The 17,781-nt window shown below is 51.0% G+C and overlaps 1 protein-coding gene and 1 long non-coding RNA gene across 9 annotated transcripts in view; one reads left to right on the plus strand and one right to left on the minus strand.

Moving 5' to 3' along the window:
- Nucleotides 1–6,234: 6,234 nt before the first annotated feature.
- RNF220 (ring finger protein 220) overlaps nt 6,235–17,781 on the plus strand; it is a 195,558-nt gene continuing 184,011 nt past the window's right edge. For 4 of the 8 annotated variants that reach the window (XM_083846879.1, XM_083846884.1, XM_083846881.1 and 1 more), the window contains exons 1-2: nt 7,119–7,608; nt 12,767–13,507. In XM_083846879.1, the coding sequence (XP_083703005.1) occupies nt 12,883–13,507 (625 nt within the window). In that variant the 5' untranslated portion in view covers nt 7,119–7,608; nt 12,767–12,882. Of the gene's footprint in view, nt 6,506–7,118; nt 7,609–7,957; nt 8,065–8,343; nt 8,506–10,227; nt 10,511–12,766; nt 13,508–17,781 lie in introns of those variants that run through there. The other 4 variants (XM_083846880.1, XM_083846886.1, XM_083846882.1 and 1 more) reach the window with 3 other exon arrangements.
- LOC310903506 lies at nt 7,011–12,760 on the minus strand. Its single transcript, XR_014587598.1, has 3 exons — nt 10,427–12,760; nt 7,691–7,889; nt 7,011–7,120 (listed from the first exon to the last, which is right to left on the minus strand). It is a non-coding gene; the product is annotated as an uncharacterized lncRNA (long non-coding RNA).

Here is a 17,781-nt window from a genome sequence, read left to right on the forward strand (position 1 = left end):
CCCTGGAAGTTTTGACTTAGAGTTGTAGGAGAGGCAGCACAGGAATTTGGAGGTGGAGCAGACCTAGGGCTCACCTGCCTGATGGTGGCACCACCACAGGGCACAGAGGCAGTGCAAGAAACCTTGCAAGGCAAAACTGCGCTGACAGGGTAAGACATTCCCTGGGCCAATTTCTTCTTCCTCACTGGTCTGCCTGCAGTGTAAGGGATTATACTCCTTCCAAGGTTTATTTTCTTATTAAAAATCAAGCTACTCTTGTTATCTGCAGAAGTGCTGAATCATTTTGTGAATTCCAGTAAACTCGGTGCCCTCCTGATCCCCTGATTGAGGGTTGGGGTCCACAGGAACGCTGCAGGTGTGGTGAGTGCCCAACAAGGGCTGTGAGATGTGGGGCGCTGGGACTGGGTGGTGGGACGTGGGGCATTGGAGCTGGGTGAGAGAAAAAAACTGGCTAAAGATTCAGCTGGGCCGAGATAAAGAAACTGTGAGTGTATCAGTTCCTGAGCAGGCTTGTGTCTGACAGAAAGCTAGCTTGTTGCACGTATTTGCCTGCTTTAAATAATTTACTGCTAGAGTAATGTGAGCTGGATTAAAGGACAAGAGAGGGGCAAGAAAAGGGGATTGGAAACGCAGGTGAGAAGTGACTCGTGAAAAAGACTGGCAGAAAGAAGACATGCGTTTCTTGGAGGAGACGGGTAATTTCCCAGGAGGAAAACCGTGAGAACCAGGCACTGAGATTTGGAGATCAGCAGCAGGAGCATACCTCGGGTAGGAAACCCAAAATTGCCTGAATTTGTTGGAAGAGATTGTGGCACTGGCCTCTGCAGCTGGGTCTGGGAATTGAGGCAGAGCTGGAGCTCTGCACATCACCCCTCGGAGGGAAGCAGGGTCCGAAGGAGCAGAGGGGCTCAGCACCTCCCTTCTGCGGGTACTTCAGAGCCATGAACTCATTAGCACCCCTGCACCGGGCTGCTCCCTCGGGCAGGCATATAAGGCATATTTTCCTCTGAGAACAGCCAGTTTCTGTTGCTACACATGTGCAGGGCACTCAGAGCAGCTCTGGATCAGCTTCTCAGGCAGTATGTTCTTCAGCAAGAGCAACTGGTCTTTCTTTTTACTGTACAGCACCATTTCAGCTTATGTATCTGTAGCAGATATTAATAACAGTCGTGCTGCACTTGGCTGCTGCAAACTCTGACTGATGAGCGCAGCCTTAACTCACACAAGTTTCCCATTGATTTTATCTCATGTTAGGCTCTAACTAATCACATGAGAGAGCTGCCTTAAAAGCTCCCTAGATCTGTCCTGCTCTGGTTTGGTCGCCAGGCTAGGAGGAAAGGTGGGGGTCATCTCCAGCTCCCCGCCGAAGGGAGGAGCCCCACGTCTCAGGAAGGCTCAGCACCATGTTCCCCCCCTGCCCCACGCTGCACAGCCTGTTTGGGTCCCGAAAACAAGCCTGACATCGCCCTTGATGTGCACTCGTGGCAAGCAAAAACAAATACCTAGGAGCAAAGCGTTGCTCTGCCTGCACACTTTCTTGGAAGTGGTCAAAGCAGGAGCCGTGCTCTGAGCTGTTCTGGATGTGGCTCCAGTTTCCTGCAGCTCCCAAGGCACAGTTCAATGGCTTTGGCTTAGTTTTACTTGATCCCATTAATGACAAAGATGACAAACACATATGCTTTGCCTTTATAGCTATTTCACGCTTTGACATGATCCCGGGCAACTTACCTATGCTGTCAGCGTGATGGATGATGCATAGAAGGGGGCTTGGACAGGTGTAGCTCCTGTCAGAGGAAAATATTTTTCCACACCATTAGCCTGTGGAACTCATAGCAACAGGATATTGCTCAGATAGGGATTCAGAAAAGCCCTGAAAAAGGAGTGGATGCTCATACAGAAAACAAGTGTCCAGTGCTGTGACAGCAACCAGTAGAAATAATCGATAGGGAAGGGCGTTGCATGCGGCATGGTGCAAATCAGACAGCCTCAGCTGCTGGGGTTTTTGGGAGAACTTTCCTCAGCAAAAAAAACTGTCCCAGAAGTGCCTCATGTAGGGCTCTGTACGTCTTTTCCCAAGCAGCTAGGTCTGACCTCAGCTTTGGAAATGACAATAATTTTGGTGGGTCATTTGTGAACAGTGATGCAGTCGGTGGTCAGACGTCTGCCATCCAGTCTGCAACCTCTTCCTCGGACAAGGAGTTTTCCGAGGGGAAGGTACAGCAGAGAGCACCACGGGGCAATGCTTTATCATGGACATGTAGCACTCATTCACAAAATCCTGGTGGGTGTCTCCCCTGCTGCTGCAGAGCTTTAGCGATGAGCAGGATTTAAAACAGAAGCGACAGCCCGCAGCCGGGAGGGCCTCCTGTGTTACTCAGCAGACTTTGGAAGAGGTCTAGGTGATGATGATGACGATGAGAAAGGGACCTGTTTCTCTGTCAGCCATAGGAAATTTTCCTTGACAGAAGGAGATTTTCTCACTACCAGTCCTATGGGTCAACAGGTCATTTAAAGGGCTGTTTGCTCGTGCTGGGAGGAATGGTCACAGGGAGCATGCCAGCTCTACATCTCAAACTCCTGGCGCATCGCATGATTTCAGCTCAGGTTCATGCTCTGCGAGAGAGACGGGACCGGAGCGGGGCAGCTGCAGGGGGAACAAGGAGGTCCCACAGCAGCTCTGCAGGGCCTCAGGGCGATCCTTACGCTGGTCACAGGAGCAGAGCCCCGACCAGCTGCTCGGATCCGAATGAAGCTCCCAAACCCAGAGGTCCATCTTCACCTTAACATCCTTGCTAGGAGGACCAGAGTGAGCCGTGCCTTGCTGCAGAGCCTCCAAGCTCCTGTCCCACCGGGGCATAGCCACAAACCTATTGATGCTCGCATGGAACAAAAGGGCAAAACCACCTGGACATCAGCGGCTGCCACCGCTGGCGTCCCGTGCCCCCATCTCCTCCCAGGAGGGGACGAGTGGCCTGGTCCCACGGTGAGGGCAGGGCCGGTGGCACGCTGCTGAGACAGGCTGGCTGTAGCCAGCAGAGGGCATGGAGATTACACAGGCAGCCGGGCGTCACTGCAAGCCATGGGTGCGTTGAAGCACGACCGCGATAAAACAGTTTATTTCGGTTAATTAATTAATTTCCCCCTTTCCCTTCCTATGCCCATACTTCAGATGAAAGTATGCAAGGGAGAGCCTGGGTCTGGCTTGGTGGCGGTGCCAGGGACTTCAGGACACGGTCACAAAGCTGCCAAATTCCAGCACTTTCTCCCCATGTCACCTTCTGTAGGACCCAGGACTTTACAGCAAACAATCGCCAGCAGATGCACCGCATCACCGCGGGACCCCGCTGCGCTGCCAGTACATGGGTGATGCAGCCTTGCCCCAGGCTTTCCATGGTTGCTGCTAGAATTTGTCGTATTTATCAATGTGATTTTATAAAACAGCAGCTGGAGAACGTAACGACAAACGAGGAATCTTGCTTCACAGTTTGTACACTGGTGTTGTAAGAATGCAGCAGGCTTACAGTCAGAAGCAGCGTTCTGGGTGTAATTTGCACATACACTTGACTTTCTGTATTATTGGTAATCCGATGGAAATCTGCATGCATAAAGTTAAGTGCATCTAATCAACTCTGCAGGTTCAGGTTTGTATGTATTAATTTCATTTCGACTTCAGCATTTAGAGCAGCATTTGCAGCGAGCAGTCGCAGCACCGCGATGGTCCGGAACAGCCTCGAATTTTGTTTTTGTATTGAGGGCAGACAAACATGAAATCAAGGTGTCCCCTATTACTCTTAGAGATGAACAATGCACACAAAGTTAAATCAGATGCTCGAAGTTATTTTAGGGTCCAAACTATCAGCACAGAATGTATTTCAGTGGAAATTTTTCCTATGGGCCTCTGTGCATATCGCAGCTCCATAGCGGTGCGTGAGTCCATGTTTATGGATCCATTTGCAGGATCAAACCCACATTAGCAATACAGATTAATGGTAATTACAAATATAAATAACTTGAGTGTATCTTTTCATTTTCCTCTGAAGACATTTCTCAGGGAAACTAGCTAAATGCCAGACTTATTCCTTAAATCCAAAGTGTATTAAGTTCCTGTGTAACAGTGCAGTAACATAAAGTTAAATAAAGCTGCATTATTTTTTTTTCAGGCCTCCGAACATGCGGCTTGGTTCTCAGCTAGCGTAAATTGGACACCAGCTCTGGATTCAAATCCTTTTTTCCATACTAAGGAACTGAAAAAGTGAAAACTAAAATAAAATTGCTTTTTGGCTAAGAACAAAAGTAAGCTAAAGTCTGAGGGATCGTTTTTCACAGTGTTGTAAGTACAGAAAATACGGCCTTATAATAAAAGCGCTTTCTTAACCAGAATTCTGTAATTGCTACCGTGAAGTTGGGCTGCAAATGTTCACAAACTGAACGTTTTCCCCAGGATCCTGGGGAGATAGGGGCTGTTTTTAACGTGTTTTCCTGACGCGTGTTGAAACACTGATGTTATTTAGAATGTGGCTTATCCGTACCAACCTGTGGAACACGTACCTAAATCCTGCACTGTTTGGTCTTGCTGGTGTGGAGCACATCGCAGGATGAGTGCCTTGGCAGTGTGCGCAGTGCCTATCGGCACAACTGATTGTGTCTGGGCACGGCTGTGCCGCAGCCCAGGTGGCAGCTATGTCTCCAAAGCCGTGCCAGAAAGGACCAAACCAACATACCACAACTTTTGTGTACGAAGTAGCTTTGGTTTGAGCAACCAGGCTGTAAGCAGGGGCAACTGGAAGATGTCAGCAGTGAGTGGAATCTGCGTGCAGAGAAGTTCACTCGCAATTCGGCAGAGCTTCAGAGCAGGGAACAGAGCAGTGATGGGTGCTTTTAGAAAGGGCATAAAGCTCCTTCACCTGGGTGCTTTCCTGAGTTGAGGAGCTCGAAATGCCACGTTTATTTTGAAATTTAAATGTGAGAAGAAGAAAACCTTATTTATTTATTTATTTATTGCTACATTTACCACCATGTCCAAAGACTTTATCATTCCAGGGGCATGCAAGCAGCGTGACTGCATCAGACCTGCCCCTGAAGTGCCATAGGAAGGATGGATCGGGGTCAGCCCACCGGAGGAGCAGCCCCCTGTGGCTGCACCATGTCCCAAGACAAGGCCTAGGGCTGCTGTTCTGACCGTGCCTGTGGACACCTTTAAACGGGTGGAGCATTCATGCTCCAGCAGAGTTTTGGGCAAAAACAGCCTCTATACTTCAGCGATGAGTCACTGCTCACACCGAAGCCGTGGGATGACATCAGCACACAAACCATCTCTCTTGCACACGCACACACGCAGGGCAGCCCACGTGGTTGGTGATGTTGATGGAGAGGACTTTCTTTTCAGTGTGTGTAGTGTCATGTTTTGAAAACGCCGGTGCAGAGTTAAGTAAGAGGCCAAAGTGCTCACCATATTCTGCTTTTTAAGAACAACCTGAAATTATTGAGCAGCTGAAGAAAAAGCCAAAACAGTTCCCTCCTGGGTGGGATAAATGAGTCTCTCGGACCAGTCCTCGGTATTCACACGAAACAATAAGGCAGGTCTTCCATCTGATCCCCAGCTGAAGCTCGCTCTTCCATCCCTTATAGCGGGTAGCTTTGGCTCCGGACAGCACCAGGGCTGGATGAGGTGGAGCGTGTGTGCAGGAGGGCTCGTGCAGAGCTGCGGCCTGCATCCAGGACGCATTAAAACAGCGATGTGCGTGCCATGCATGCGGGCTGCAATGGGGAAAACACTGCTAGTGTCAAGTCCCTCGTTTGTTGTCTGGCTCTGCTGGGGATATCTGAGGCGAATTTGGGGATGCCGTTACACCTGCCCATCCCTGGGCACCCTTGGGTGCCAGGACGAGTATGGAGAGGCCACATGCCTGCCAGCACCCTGGGGGGCCACCCGTGTCACCTGCCCCAGGGCTGGAGGGCTCTGGGGTGACCCACGGGGGGAACGCTCCGGTTTGGGAGGGAAAAATACGGCGGGTGCCAGCACGTAGCAGCGGGTGGGCAAGGGCGGCGTGGAAGGGCCGGGGGGTCCGTGGCACCCCGGGAAAGCAGCAGCCCCCACCTCGGCTCCCCATTTGGGCAACTTGGGGGGCTGCGGCCGGGCTGCGGGTGGGCTCCCGGTGCTGGACTGCATTTCCCATACTGCCCGAGCGCCCTAATGTATGCAGTGCCGAGCGGGGCTCCGTGTGCGAGAGTGTGTGTGTGTGTGTGTGTGTGTGTGTGTGCGCGCGCGGGTGTGTGCGCGGGTGTGCGCGCGGGTGTGCGCAGCCGGGAGCCCCTGCGAGAGTGGAGGGCTCATTCACTGATGAGAGCCGGCACCGAGAGGCAGCGCCGCTCCTTCCCTCGCACCCCCCGGCGCCTCTCGCCCTGCTACATGCGAGCCGCGGGGCGCAGCGGGGCCAGCACGCCCGGGACCCCCCCGCTCCGCGCCCGCCTCCAGCTCCGCGCAGCGCCCGCCGCCAGCCGCACCGTGAGTACCGGGCTCCCCCCCACACCCCCCCCCCCAATCTCCCTCCCCACGGCCACGCGCAAACTTTGCGGGGCAACTTTCCCCCACCGCACACCCCCTTCCCCTCCCGGCCGACCCCAGCCTTCACCCTTTTCCCCCTTTTTTCCCCCCCCCCCCTCCCCGGTCGCGGAGGAGCGGGCGGCTCGGCTGCGAGGAGCCGCGCTGGCCGCGGGGAGGGCCGGCTGGGTGGGGATCGGCGTGGTAATGCCGAGGGGAAAGGCAGATAAAAGGCACCCCCCCCCCGCCTCCCCGCAGCCTCGGCGAGCCCCGAGCTGCCCGGATCCCCCCCCCTTTTCCCGGTGCTTTCCGGGGGGACCGGGAGCCAGCAGGGGGATCAGGTGCCGGGGACGCCGCCGCAGCCCGGCTGGGGACGGCGCACGGCGAGGAGCGGGGGGGGGGGGGACCCGGCACGGAGCCCTCGTTCCGAAATATTTGCATTTTGAACTCTTTTTTTTTTTTTTTTTTTTTTCTCGGAGGGGCAGCCGGGGGAGTTGTTTCCTCGCTTCCCTTCGCTGAGCCCGGGATCTCGCTCGCCCCGCGGTTGCTCTGGGCAGCAACGATTTCATTTCCCAGCGGCTGCAAAACAAAAACTTTTTCAAAGGAAATAAGCAGATCGGCTGCCCGTGCCACGCACAGACCCACCGGGGGCTTTTCCTTTCTTTCTTTCCCTCCCTCTCCCTCTTTTTGAAAAAAAAAAAAAACCAACAACAACAAAAAAAAACAACGCGCTAACCTTTTTTACATTTTGCGCTAAAAAAAAAAAAAAAAAAAAGTAATTGCAAACCCGTCAGGCTTTCCGTGCGCTCAAAACCCCCGGAGCAGCCGGGAATTTTATTGACTCCGGAGCTTTCATTTTTGCAACGGTGCGGCGCTCCGGGTGAACTTTAGTTCGGAGCCGTCCCCAAAATGCGCCCGAAGACCGAATCCGATTTTCGCACGCACTTCGCAGGCGGCCTCTGAGCCTTAATTTCGGCCGGGGCTGAAGTTGGCAGCGCATCCTCGGGTCCTCCATCCATCCGTCCGTCCATCCATCCATCCATCCCTTGCCCCCCGGCCGCCCGCAGGTAGGAACCGCCCGCGGGGCTCCCCCCACGCGTGTTTTTTTTTTTTTTTCTTTTTTCTTTTTTTTTTCCCTGCTCCCCTTACCGCAGAGCTGGCGGCGGAATTCAACGAAAGGAGCCGAACTCGCTCCCACGCGGGGGTCGCGGAGCTCGGGGGTGAAGGAAATTCCGCGGGGTTTCGCTTAGGTCCTTTAGGAAACTTTGTGGCTCGTCCAGCGGATCGAGAAATCGCGGGGGGTTTGTCTTTCTTTTAACCACCGTCCCCGGCTCTAGCCCAGGGAAGTCTGTAAATAGGGTGGAAGCACGGGGGAAAAAAATAAATAAATAAATAAAAAAAATTCTTCACCTTCAGATCCGAATACATAAAAACCATCTGGTTGACCACAATGAAATCATTAGGAACTGTCTACTCAAAGAGTTGTGCTCAATGCTTATCCTTCCACACAGGAAACGTGGACGGTAAGTGATTGTTGCAATAAATTCAAACGACTCCGGGCATCTTCGCGTTTGATGAGCTTTGTGACCCGCTGGGTGAGGAGGGGAAAAAAAAAAAAAAAAAAAAAAAAAAAAGGAAAAGGGGAGAAAAAAGGGCACCCGGGGGCTGGTCCCGCCGAGCCGTGCCGAGCCGTGCCGTGCCACCAAACACCTGTTTAATTCACCGGCGGGGACGAGCGGAGCCGCGGGGCTTTAGCGGCGTCGGGAGGCTGCAACGTGGGCTTGGCCCCTTGGCTTTTTTTTTCTTTCTTTTTTTTTTTTTTTTTTTTTTTTCCATTCGCTTTTCTCCAGCACCCCTCGGAGGGGGATCGGAGGTGCCGGTGCCGGTGCCCGAGCGCCGTTTTCGGTCGGGTTTCGCCGCGCCGGGTGCGGGACGGGGGGGGCGAGGCGGCGGCGCGGCCGTAGGTAGGTGCCCTTTTTTTGTTCCCCCCCCCCCCCCTTTTTTTTTTTTTTAATTTTCTTTCGCAAAACCCCAGGCGCTTCCTCCCTGCAGCCCGCCGCGGGGCATCCCCCTCACCCCCCGGGGGCTGTTTTGTTTTTTTTTTTTTCTTTTTTCCCTTTTTCCTTTTTCCTTTCTTTCGTTTTTCTTTTTCTATTTTTTTTTCTTTTTTTCTTTTTTTAGAAGTTTGCAGCAAAACAAAACCGGCGGGCAGCACCGGCTGGGGGGCAGGGGCCGGGCCGCGGTGCCCACCGGAGCCGGGACCGGGACCGGGACCGGGACCGGGACCGGGACCGGGACCCGGGCTGCCCGCCCCGGCCGCCGGCTCCCCCGCTCCCCGTTCTCCTTTTTTTCGTCTTTTCCCCCTAAACCGGTTTTCACCGCAGCTGCCCGTGTGCGCGGCTGCAGTTGGCATATTTCACGCGTTGGAAAAAATTAACTGTTTTTCCTTTGTATCTTAATCCAGTGATGAGAGCTCTCCTTTGTTGGCTTTCGAGCTTGCATTTGTTTTATTTATTATAAGGAAATCCAGTTTGGTTCAAATATATAATCCATTTGAGCACTTAAATCCCCAAACAGCTGGCATTATTTTGTTTTATAATCTTTGGCTTTTCTACGCAGAGCATATTTCTAAATTCCTACTTGACATTTATGGGGAAAAAACTTTTTAATGTAAATGGATATTGTGATTTTTTTCTGGGTCTTTCCTAATTTACATGCATCATCAGTTTTCCTGGGTTTCCTTTTGTTTTAACCTTTTTTTTTTTTTTTTCACCATAGGTTGTTAATTAAATTTGTTTTTTTTTTTTTTTTTCCCTAAGAAAACTTTGTTTCTGGAGGTAGAAAAATGTTAATTTGCCCCATTATTTTAATCTCTGGCGTTTGGAAATGGTTGAGAGACCACAAAAATGCAACCTGTTGTAGAAACCAGAGCGGTGTGCTTTATTTATTTTAATCGATAGCAGAGAAGTGATTTGGTAATAGGAACTCCGAGTAACGTTTTAGTAAAAGATTTGCAGATCCGGTGGCTGTGTACACGGCGTGCATGTGCTTGCATATGTGTGTGTTTCTCCGCAGGCTGATTAGCAAGTGGGTTTTGTGCTCCCAACCGGGGCTCACTCCTGTTTTCCTCACTCGCTGGGTGTGTGTGATGCCTGCTAAATCCGCCTGTCATGGTTTCTCCTACTTGTATCAGACTTTCCTCTGAACTAATTCAGAGCAGCGTTACAATCTTCATGCACAGACGAACTAAAACTGAGCCAGAGATAACTGATTACAACTTGTTCTTGGTGAGAGATTTTTTTTTTTTTATGGTTCAGAGCTAAGGCTGTTGATTCGATTTGTCTTGGTTGTGGCACGTTTAGCCTTGTTATTAGTAACATACACATTTACACAGGTAATTTGTCTACACCTTAAACAGGGTAGCTTTAGAAACCAATAACTATGCAGATAGGTAGCATTAAAAACAATATTTTTTTAAAAAAAGAGTATGTTTTCAGTCTGTGCGTCTAACCTTGAGACTTGGTGGACAGTTTATGTAGCTTCATAGATTGATCTTCACCCCCCCTCCCTCTGCTCCTTGTTTAGTTAATTCAACAAAGACTTTTTGCAATCTGTTTGGAGTTTGTCTGATGCCGTGGAAAAGTAGCTGCTGATTTATTTGGTTGCTTTTCGATTTCTGTCTCTAGCCCGTCTTTTCTCCTCCTTTCAGCGGGGATGTCAGCTGTTATTACTTCCTATTGATCCCTTTGCAAAGTGAGAAGTGAACTAAAATTAATGTCAATTCCACTGCTCAGATCAATAGCTGGAGTTATTTTAATCTGGATTTGCGCGAGGTGCTAAATTAAAAAAAATCAGCATAGAGGCAGAAAAGTAGCAGTTACTTACTTCGCCTGTGCCCGCTGCCTTCCCGTCACCCAAATGTTCCGTCCAGCTGATTATCCTGCAATCCATATTTTTTTAATTAAGAAGGTCAGTTAGTTTTCTTATTTGGGGTTCTGTATTTAAACCTATGACATTTTGACATTGGGAGTGTATTAACGACAGATTTTCATAATGACTGGTCCGCCGCAGCCTAATCTGTACATGTTGCTGGGGTGGGGGGAGGCGCTGAGCGGGAAGGAGGGCAAGAGAGAACGAAAAAGGAAGTGGGAGTTGAAAAAAAATGAAATTTGGCTGGGTGAGATATTATAATGTGTTGATTTATTCCCTGTGTAATGAAGTTTGCAAACGAATAAACGGCCGTAGTGATTCACAGTATCCTACAGAAGTGTCAAGTGTTGCGGCCAGATTGCTAATTTCTGAAATACATTTAACGTAATGGGGTGACAGCACAAGTAAAAATAGAAAAGGAGGCAGAGGTGGCTGTTTTTTTTTTTTTTTCCTGGAAATCCATATTTTTCGTGATTGCTCGGTTTCACTTCCACGTTAACGATTGTTTATTTCTGAGAGTGGTGTGGTTTGTTTGAAAGCATGCCTTTAAATATAGGGTTTTGTGCATATATATATATATTTCCATGGTTGCGTAAGCCCCCAACAATGCCAAATCTGCCAGGGGATGCAGTTCCCTGGCCACCAGTTTCTGAGCAGCCTTGCGTAAAGCAGCAGAGCCGGCGCACCAGGACTGCAGCACTGAGCTGGATGCCCTTGGCATCGGCCACAATCCCTCTCCCCCATGCTCAAGAATTGGACAAGAAAGTTATTTAAAATTTGGAAGAGAGCAGATCCGTTAGTGTGAGATACTTACTCTGGTAATTTAGCAACGCTGTCTGTAAGGAGGGGTGCCAAATGAGGAAGCAGAGAGATGATGCCCACTCATCTTTGCAATTAATAACAGTCGCTGGAGTGTCTGGGTACAGGATGGGGGAGAGGAAATGTTATCACTGCACTGCATTAAAGCCACCGGCTGGATTTCATACACTTTGTTAACCTAGGCTCCCTCATTCATGGAGTACAAAAGGCACTCCATTAGGGAGACACTCTTTCAGTAAGTTTTATTTGAGATGTTTGACCCTCTGGATTTAAGAGGCACAATTTGTAACAGCTTTTTATTATTATATGATTTTTCTGGCCCTTTGAGCTCCAGCGGCTAGTATATTGTTTCAAAGTTATAGTCCTTGTATTTTAAGCTGGGCTGTGGGGCCTGAATGGCAGGCAGCGGAAACTTGAAAGAAAAGACACTAGATTGATTGGGGGAGAAAATAACAAAGCAAAAAGCCCAAGCGAACTCAGAGAGATGCAGAAAGGAGCGGCTTTTCCTCCTTTTGCTCTGGGAGGGGGTGGTGGCTGGCTGGTGGGCTGTAGCCAGCCTAGGAGGCTCAGCAAGATGCAAGTCAGAAATTTTGTTAACATTTTCCTCTAAATGTTAATGGCACATCCAGGGCAGTTTACAAATCTACTTAAGAGTGAGTGCATTAGGAACTAAAATTACTGATCCATTCTCTCTTGTCCCCGACCCGAAAGGCAGACGTTTGCAGAGATCAGATGGCAGAAGCACCCATTATGATTTTAAATATTGTCAGAGACGCCAGGCGTTTTATTGGTGAAGTCTCTTCTCCTTTTGCTAAAAGGGAGAGTGTGTGCGTGTGTGTTTGTGATGATGTATTGCGCACACGCATCCACACAGCCCCATTTGTACATCCCCGCGGTCTATGGGATCGTGTCAAGTGCTGTGGGTGCCAGCGTTATCTACAGATATATACAGCAAGAGTGAGAGGAAATATACAGCTGCTATGTGTGTCTTAGGCATCGTGCGCAGTATGACAGACACATCTGGTGGTTTTTTTGGGTAACTGTACAATAGGTATTTTTGTGCTGGTTGCACACACGCACAAGCAAATTAGGGTTGTGTGTGTGTGGGCATTAAGCTGATTGCAATTACATTTACATGCCTCTTTTGCCATTATCAAATTCCGATTTTAGTTTGGAGCTCCTATCTTAATTTTAGACCGAACCTTGTTTATTAGGGGGTTATTAAATCCGAGCGTTCCTCTCTTTGGTTTGCCTTTCATCCGTCTGCACTGGATGACATCCTTTAACCTGGAGGGCCAGAGCTGATCCCACCAGTGTGTGAAGTTGTCTATTGATTTTCTTGAATGAGAAGAGCAGCGCGTCTCTGGCCGCTTGGTTGTAACACAAGTGGCCACCCTGCTGCTGGAGCTTCCCAGGGAGACGAGGGCAGAAACCTAACCAGTCATTTTTTTTCTTTTCTTTCCTCTTTCCTTGCAGCGTTCGGAGGGTGATGATGCTCCACTAGGTTTCCCTGCTCCATCCCCAGGCCTCGCTTTGCTTTCCTTCCAGGGAAGACTGTTCCGCCTGCGATCCTGCTGAGGAAAGAGACTCCGATGGACTTACACCGGGCAGCGTTCAAGATGGAGAACTCACCCTACCTCCCCAACCCGCTGGCCTCCCCGGCGCTGATGGTGCTCGCCTCCACCGCCGAAGCCAGCCGTGACGCTTCCATTCCGTGCCAGCAGCCGAGGCCTTTTGGGGTCCCCGTGTCAGCAGACAAGGACGTGCACATTCCCTTTACCAACGGCTCCTACACTTTTGCCTCCATGTACCACCGGCAAGGCGGGGTGCCGGGAGCGTTCGCAAACCGTGACTTTCCCCCGTCCTTGCTTCACCTCCACCCCCAGTTCGCGCCCCCCAACCTGGACTGCACCCCGATCAGCATGCTGAACCACAGCGGGGTCGGGGCTTTCCGCCCCTTCGCGTCTACCGAGGACAGGGAGAGCTACCAGTCGGCCTTCACGCCGGCCAAGCGCCTCAAGAACTGCCACGACACCGACTCGCCCCACCTGCGCTTCTCGGACGCTGACGGCAAGGAGTACGAGTTTGGCACCCAGCTCCCCTCCAGCTCCCCCGGCTCGCTCAAGGTCGATGACACGGGGAAGAAGATCTTTGCGGTTTCTGGCCTCATTTCTGACCGGGAGACCTCGTCCAGTCCCGAGGACCGAAGTGACAGATGTAAGTACCTCCGTTGACTTGTTGGTTTTTCTCTAGTCGTGCCTCGTTGGCATACCCGACAGGTGGCTGTCCTGCAGTGCTGCGGCTCGTGCGGAAAGCAGAGGACAGACAGCCTTTCCTCCCTGCCGGGCTAAACCACGCAGTGTTGCCTCGTGTCTTATAAATGGACAACGACAGGTCTTAAGGGGAGGTGCTCTGGAAGGGAACTTGTCTTCCAGCTGGGGACAACATTGACCTGACTTTACGTGCAGATGCCTGTGCCCCAGTGCAGGGATACAGATGCTGTACGTGCATGTGTGTGAACAGGGGGCCAGCTGGAGCGGGTAGCCACAGACTTTCCCAGATCTTGTAGCAAGTGTGTACGCCCTGCTTCTTCAGGTGTCTTATCCTGACCTTGTCTTCACACCCACCCTTCTTGTAGCAAATGCATCACCGTCAGCATTTGTGCCTCAGGTTTGGACGCTGGTTAACTCGAGAATATTTCTGGCCACCGAGCACCCTCTCCAAGACACAAACCCCAACCTGCTCCCACGGCTCAGTGAGCCGTTTCCCAAAGTATGCCGTGTGCTTTCCCTGCCTGCTTCCCCCCTTTGGAAGCTGCTGAAAGGCAAGGCGTCCTTTCACGGGCGGGCAGCTGGGCTGAGGCAAAGCAGCCCACACGTCCACGGCTGTCGCTCCCTGCTCCCCTGTTGCCTTTCCCTGCTGGTGTGGCAGCACGGAGGGGCACTGTCCTCCCCGATGGCTTCCAGGGGTGCTGAGCAGGGTGCTGACCCCTCCGGGGGCTGCTCAGAGGGAAATGGAGTGTCATACCCCAAAGAAGAGCGCTAAGTTATGGTTAGTTTGCCTCTAAACCCAAGGAGCCAGGGGTTTGCTTTTAACGTGGACTCCTTTGTTCTGTTGAATTTTCTTCCTAGAAAACAATTCTGTTATTGCCGTCATTATCATTATTACTATATATTTTTTTTTGCGATGAAAATCTGCTGCGCCGCTTCTTCCTCTCCGTTTCAGACGTGATTTTTCCTCTCCCGTTTATGATGCCGAGGAGAGTAATAGAGACATTGTGGCTCTCTCTCCCCTGTCGGCGCTGCTTCCTCAGGCTGTCTCCTTGAATTAGGCGCTGTGCTAACTTACCGGCGCTAAAAGGCATCTGCCTAAACCCAGCGTACCTTTTCAATAAAAGTCATCATAAAATCAACCTGCCTTGTAAATCCATCGCTCTTTGGTTTTGAAATATGCTGCAAGTGTGTCTTTTATGTCAGCGTTTGCGAGGGTAGGGCGATTCCCACTCAAGGCAGAAGCCGTGTGTTCCTTGCACCACAGACGTGATCTCTTCCGTCTCCCCCTGCTCCCGATCCACCCCTGGCCGTGGCACTTTTTGTGCCACCAGCTCCTTGCATTGCTCAGCACCTCCTGGCCGTCCTCGTGGGGCCGTGGATCCGCAGCTGTAGGTGGCAGCGCGTGTGGACGGGTGCGTGTGCGTAACCGTTAGCATAATTATTTTGCTGGGGGGAGGCGGGTGAGGTCTCGAGGCTTGGGGACGTTTTTCGTCCGTGCCCTTTCCCTTTCCAATACAACCTGGCTGTGGGAAGGGACCTTGCTCAAAAAATACTCCGGGAGATAGCGGCTGAGGAGCGTGTCCGCTTGCTAAAAGAATTTCGAGCACATCAGCTGCCGTGTATCTTGCTGGCAACCCCCTGTCAGACACCCCCTTTGGAGAAGTAAATCTGTTAGATGAATTAGGCGGCACGGCACGCAGCTGCGGACCAAGGTGCCGTGTCCTTGCCAGCACCGAGCACGGTGCCGGGTCCCCGGGGCTGGGCGCAGGCACCCGGCACCGCGCTGCCTCGGGGGCTCGCCAGGAGGGGAGGAGGAACAACGACAACTTCACCCAGCTTTGACAACTCGCCCAGAGGTGGAAGGTGGTTCGGTCTGCTTTTCCTTCCCCGTATCGCTGCGTTTCTTTAAGACGCTTGGCTGCACGGTGGAGCAGAGCACAGGCGACGTCCCTGATGTTTCACTGACATTAAAATTCTTGCGTAACTACCGGGACAGTTTACACTAAACATGTCTGTTGGCTCTGTATCATATTCCCATCATATATAGATGCTGCACCATGGAAACTTAGCTCCATTAGCACCGCGGGTTTATCTGGCGTGTGCATACGCGCGGATGGGAGTGTTTGCCGGAGGCCGAGCGAGTGAGCAGCTGGGCTTTTTAGTGGATCCTAATGATCTTTTATGCTCACCATTAGAAAAGAAAAACTTCCGCAAAGAGGAATTCAAGAGGCTGTGCTCTGCAGATCTAATCGCGATCCCGTTTTGTATTGACACTTACATACACGTTTTTGGAGTTTCTGTACAAATGCGTGCTTCGGGGAGGGTTGTTGTCTCTGTTTTTTGGCTCCTGAGAAGTTTTGGGTATTCCGGGTGTGCCTGTTTGCTATGCCTCTGTGTCAAAGCTGCGTGCTTTTGCTCCTGATGGAGAAGCTGCTGCAGGTAGGTGATTGTAGCTTCAAGGCAAAACGCAATAAGTCTTCTACAAGAGCTGGCAAAAACTGAGAAATTTTCTTCGATCAGCAGCACCTTTGTGTGTCTAAGGGGTGCTCTCCAGATGTGCAGAGCCCAGCCGTTTAGTTGTCTTTTTCAGATTCCTGAAAGGGTTCGTGTTATGTGGAAGATGAATCACTGTAATTGCACTGCAGAGTCTTCTGTGCCACTGCACGAGAACCCTTTTTGAACAGCTCATTAAAATGTTTGTTTTACCCCGTAACTTAAAGAGTGATTTTCTGAAAAACTTTTTTTTTTTTTTAAAGGAATTTATTGGACTGTTTTAATATTCCTGAAAAATAACTTCACGCTTGAGGTACTTTGCAACACAATGAGAACCCAGTCAGGCATTTTCATCCTGGGCAGCATTTGGAAGTTGTGCTATTCAGTCCTGGGCATCAAGGGAGTCAAGTCTCATCCTATCTCTGCCAACGTAGAAAATTTGCTCAATTCAGTAAAATTATCTGGGATTTGTGCTGGTGTAACCACTATTAGCACCTGGCCCCATGAGATCTCTTTGTATGGAGGCGATTGCTCAGTCTCTGGGTGAACGGAGATCGGAGGCAGGGGGGTGCTCCCCAGGGGTGCTGGGCCAGTGCTGGGGTCTGTGCTGCTGCTCGCGAAGGGGGACGGCTCACAGCAAATCGGGCTGAAATTGTTGTTCTTGGACATGGTGTCCCTTGCTGCGAAGCGCAGGCACTGAGGACGTCCGGGGCGATGTGGCCAGGGAGCGTGTACGACAGCGGAGCCTTTCCAGGGAGGGCAGACGTAAGGCGTGCTGGATGGGGCCCTTCGGCGGGGCCTTGCTGAGAAACATAATGCCATTTGTTGGAGGTTGGGGGCTTCTTGTAAAGTGTGTGTTAAAGACACTGGGCGACGTGTTTTATGGGTTTCCTTTAATAAGCATACAATAGTTGAGATTCCTAGAAGGAGTGGAAATAAATGGCGTGTTCCTTTCTGCAAAAGAGATCTACAGACCCATTTTAAAATCTGGAAAAAAAAAGGCCGTTGTTTTTATTCTTTGCTTCCAATAAAATCTGTCCCAGTGGCGTTCTGTACCCAGTCACCACGGCGTCACTTCCCCACGAAGTGATGGGCACGAGTCCATGCCAGGACCAGGATCTCTGGGCAAAGAGCTGGACCTCGTCCCAGCCGACGTCTCAGCCACCTCTCTGAGGCTTCCTTGCTCCAGCCCTTGTGGTTCCACAAGAGATGGCTTCCTGTTGCTGTCTTCTCCTTGATCCTCATCATGTGTTGCCTGTGACTTGCTGTGGAGCTCGGCCTGGTGTGCCACGGACCTGCCACCTCTTTGTCCTGGCTCAGCTTCCAGCCTCGTGTCACAGCCCGGCTCCTTCAGCCTCGGTTTCCCTGCTGGTGCTGGTAGCTCCCACCCAGCTCCTGGCCTGCTGGTGGGCACCCTGTGGTCCTCACTGTGCTCTTGGGACTGCTGTGTGTGGGGTTTATTAACATTGGTTCTACTATTTCTTTTCGATAATGATATTTATCCTTGGTTCTTTGCACGTGGTCACTTTGTCCTGTAGCCTGTTGCCCCCCTGCAGGTGAAGTTGTGCGCCATATCAGTGAGCTCCTTGTTCCAGTTTAGGGTTTCAAAGCCCATCTCCAGCATGGAGGTAGTTCAGCCTTGGAAACAACGGTTTTGTTATTGATCAAGTGCTGCGAAAATGTAAGTCGTGCTTCAGGTGCTGGACACTGGGGCTGCAATGACCA

This window comes from Anser anser (assembly GCF_964211835.1).
Source record: "Anser anser genome assembly, chromosome: 8".
In the NCBI taxonomy this organism is placed as follows: Eukaryota; Metazoa; Chordata; class Aves; order Anseriformes; family Anatidae; genus Anser; species Anser anser.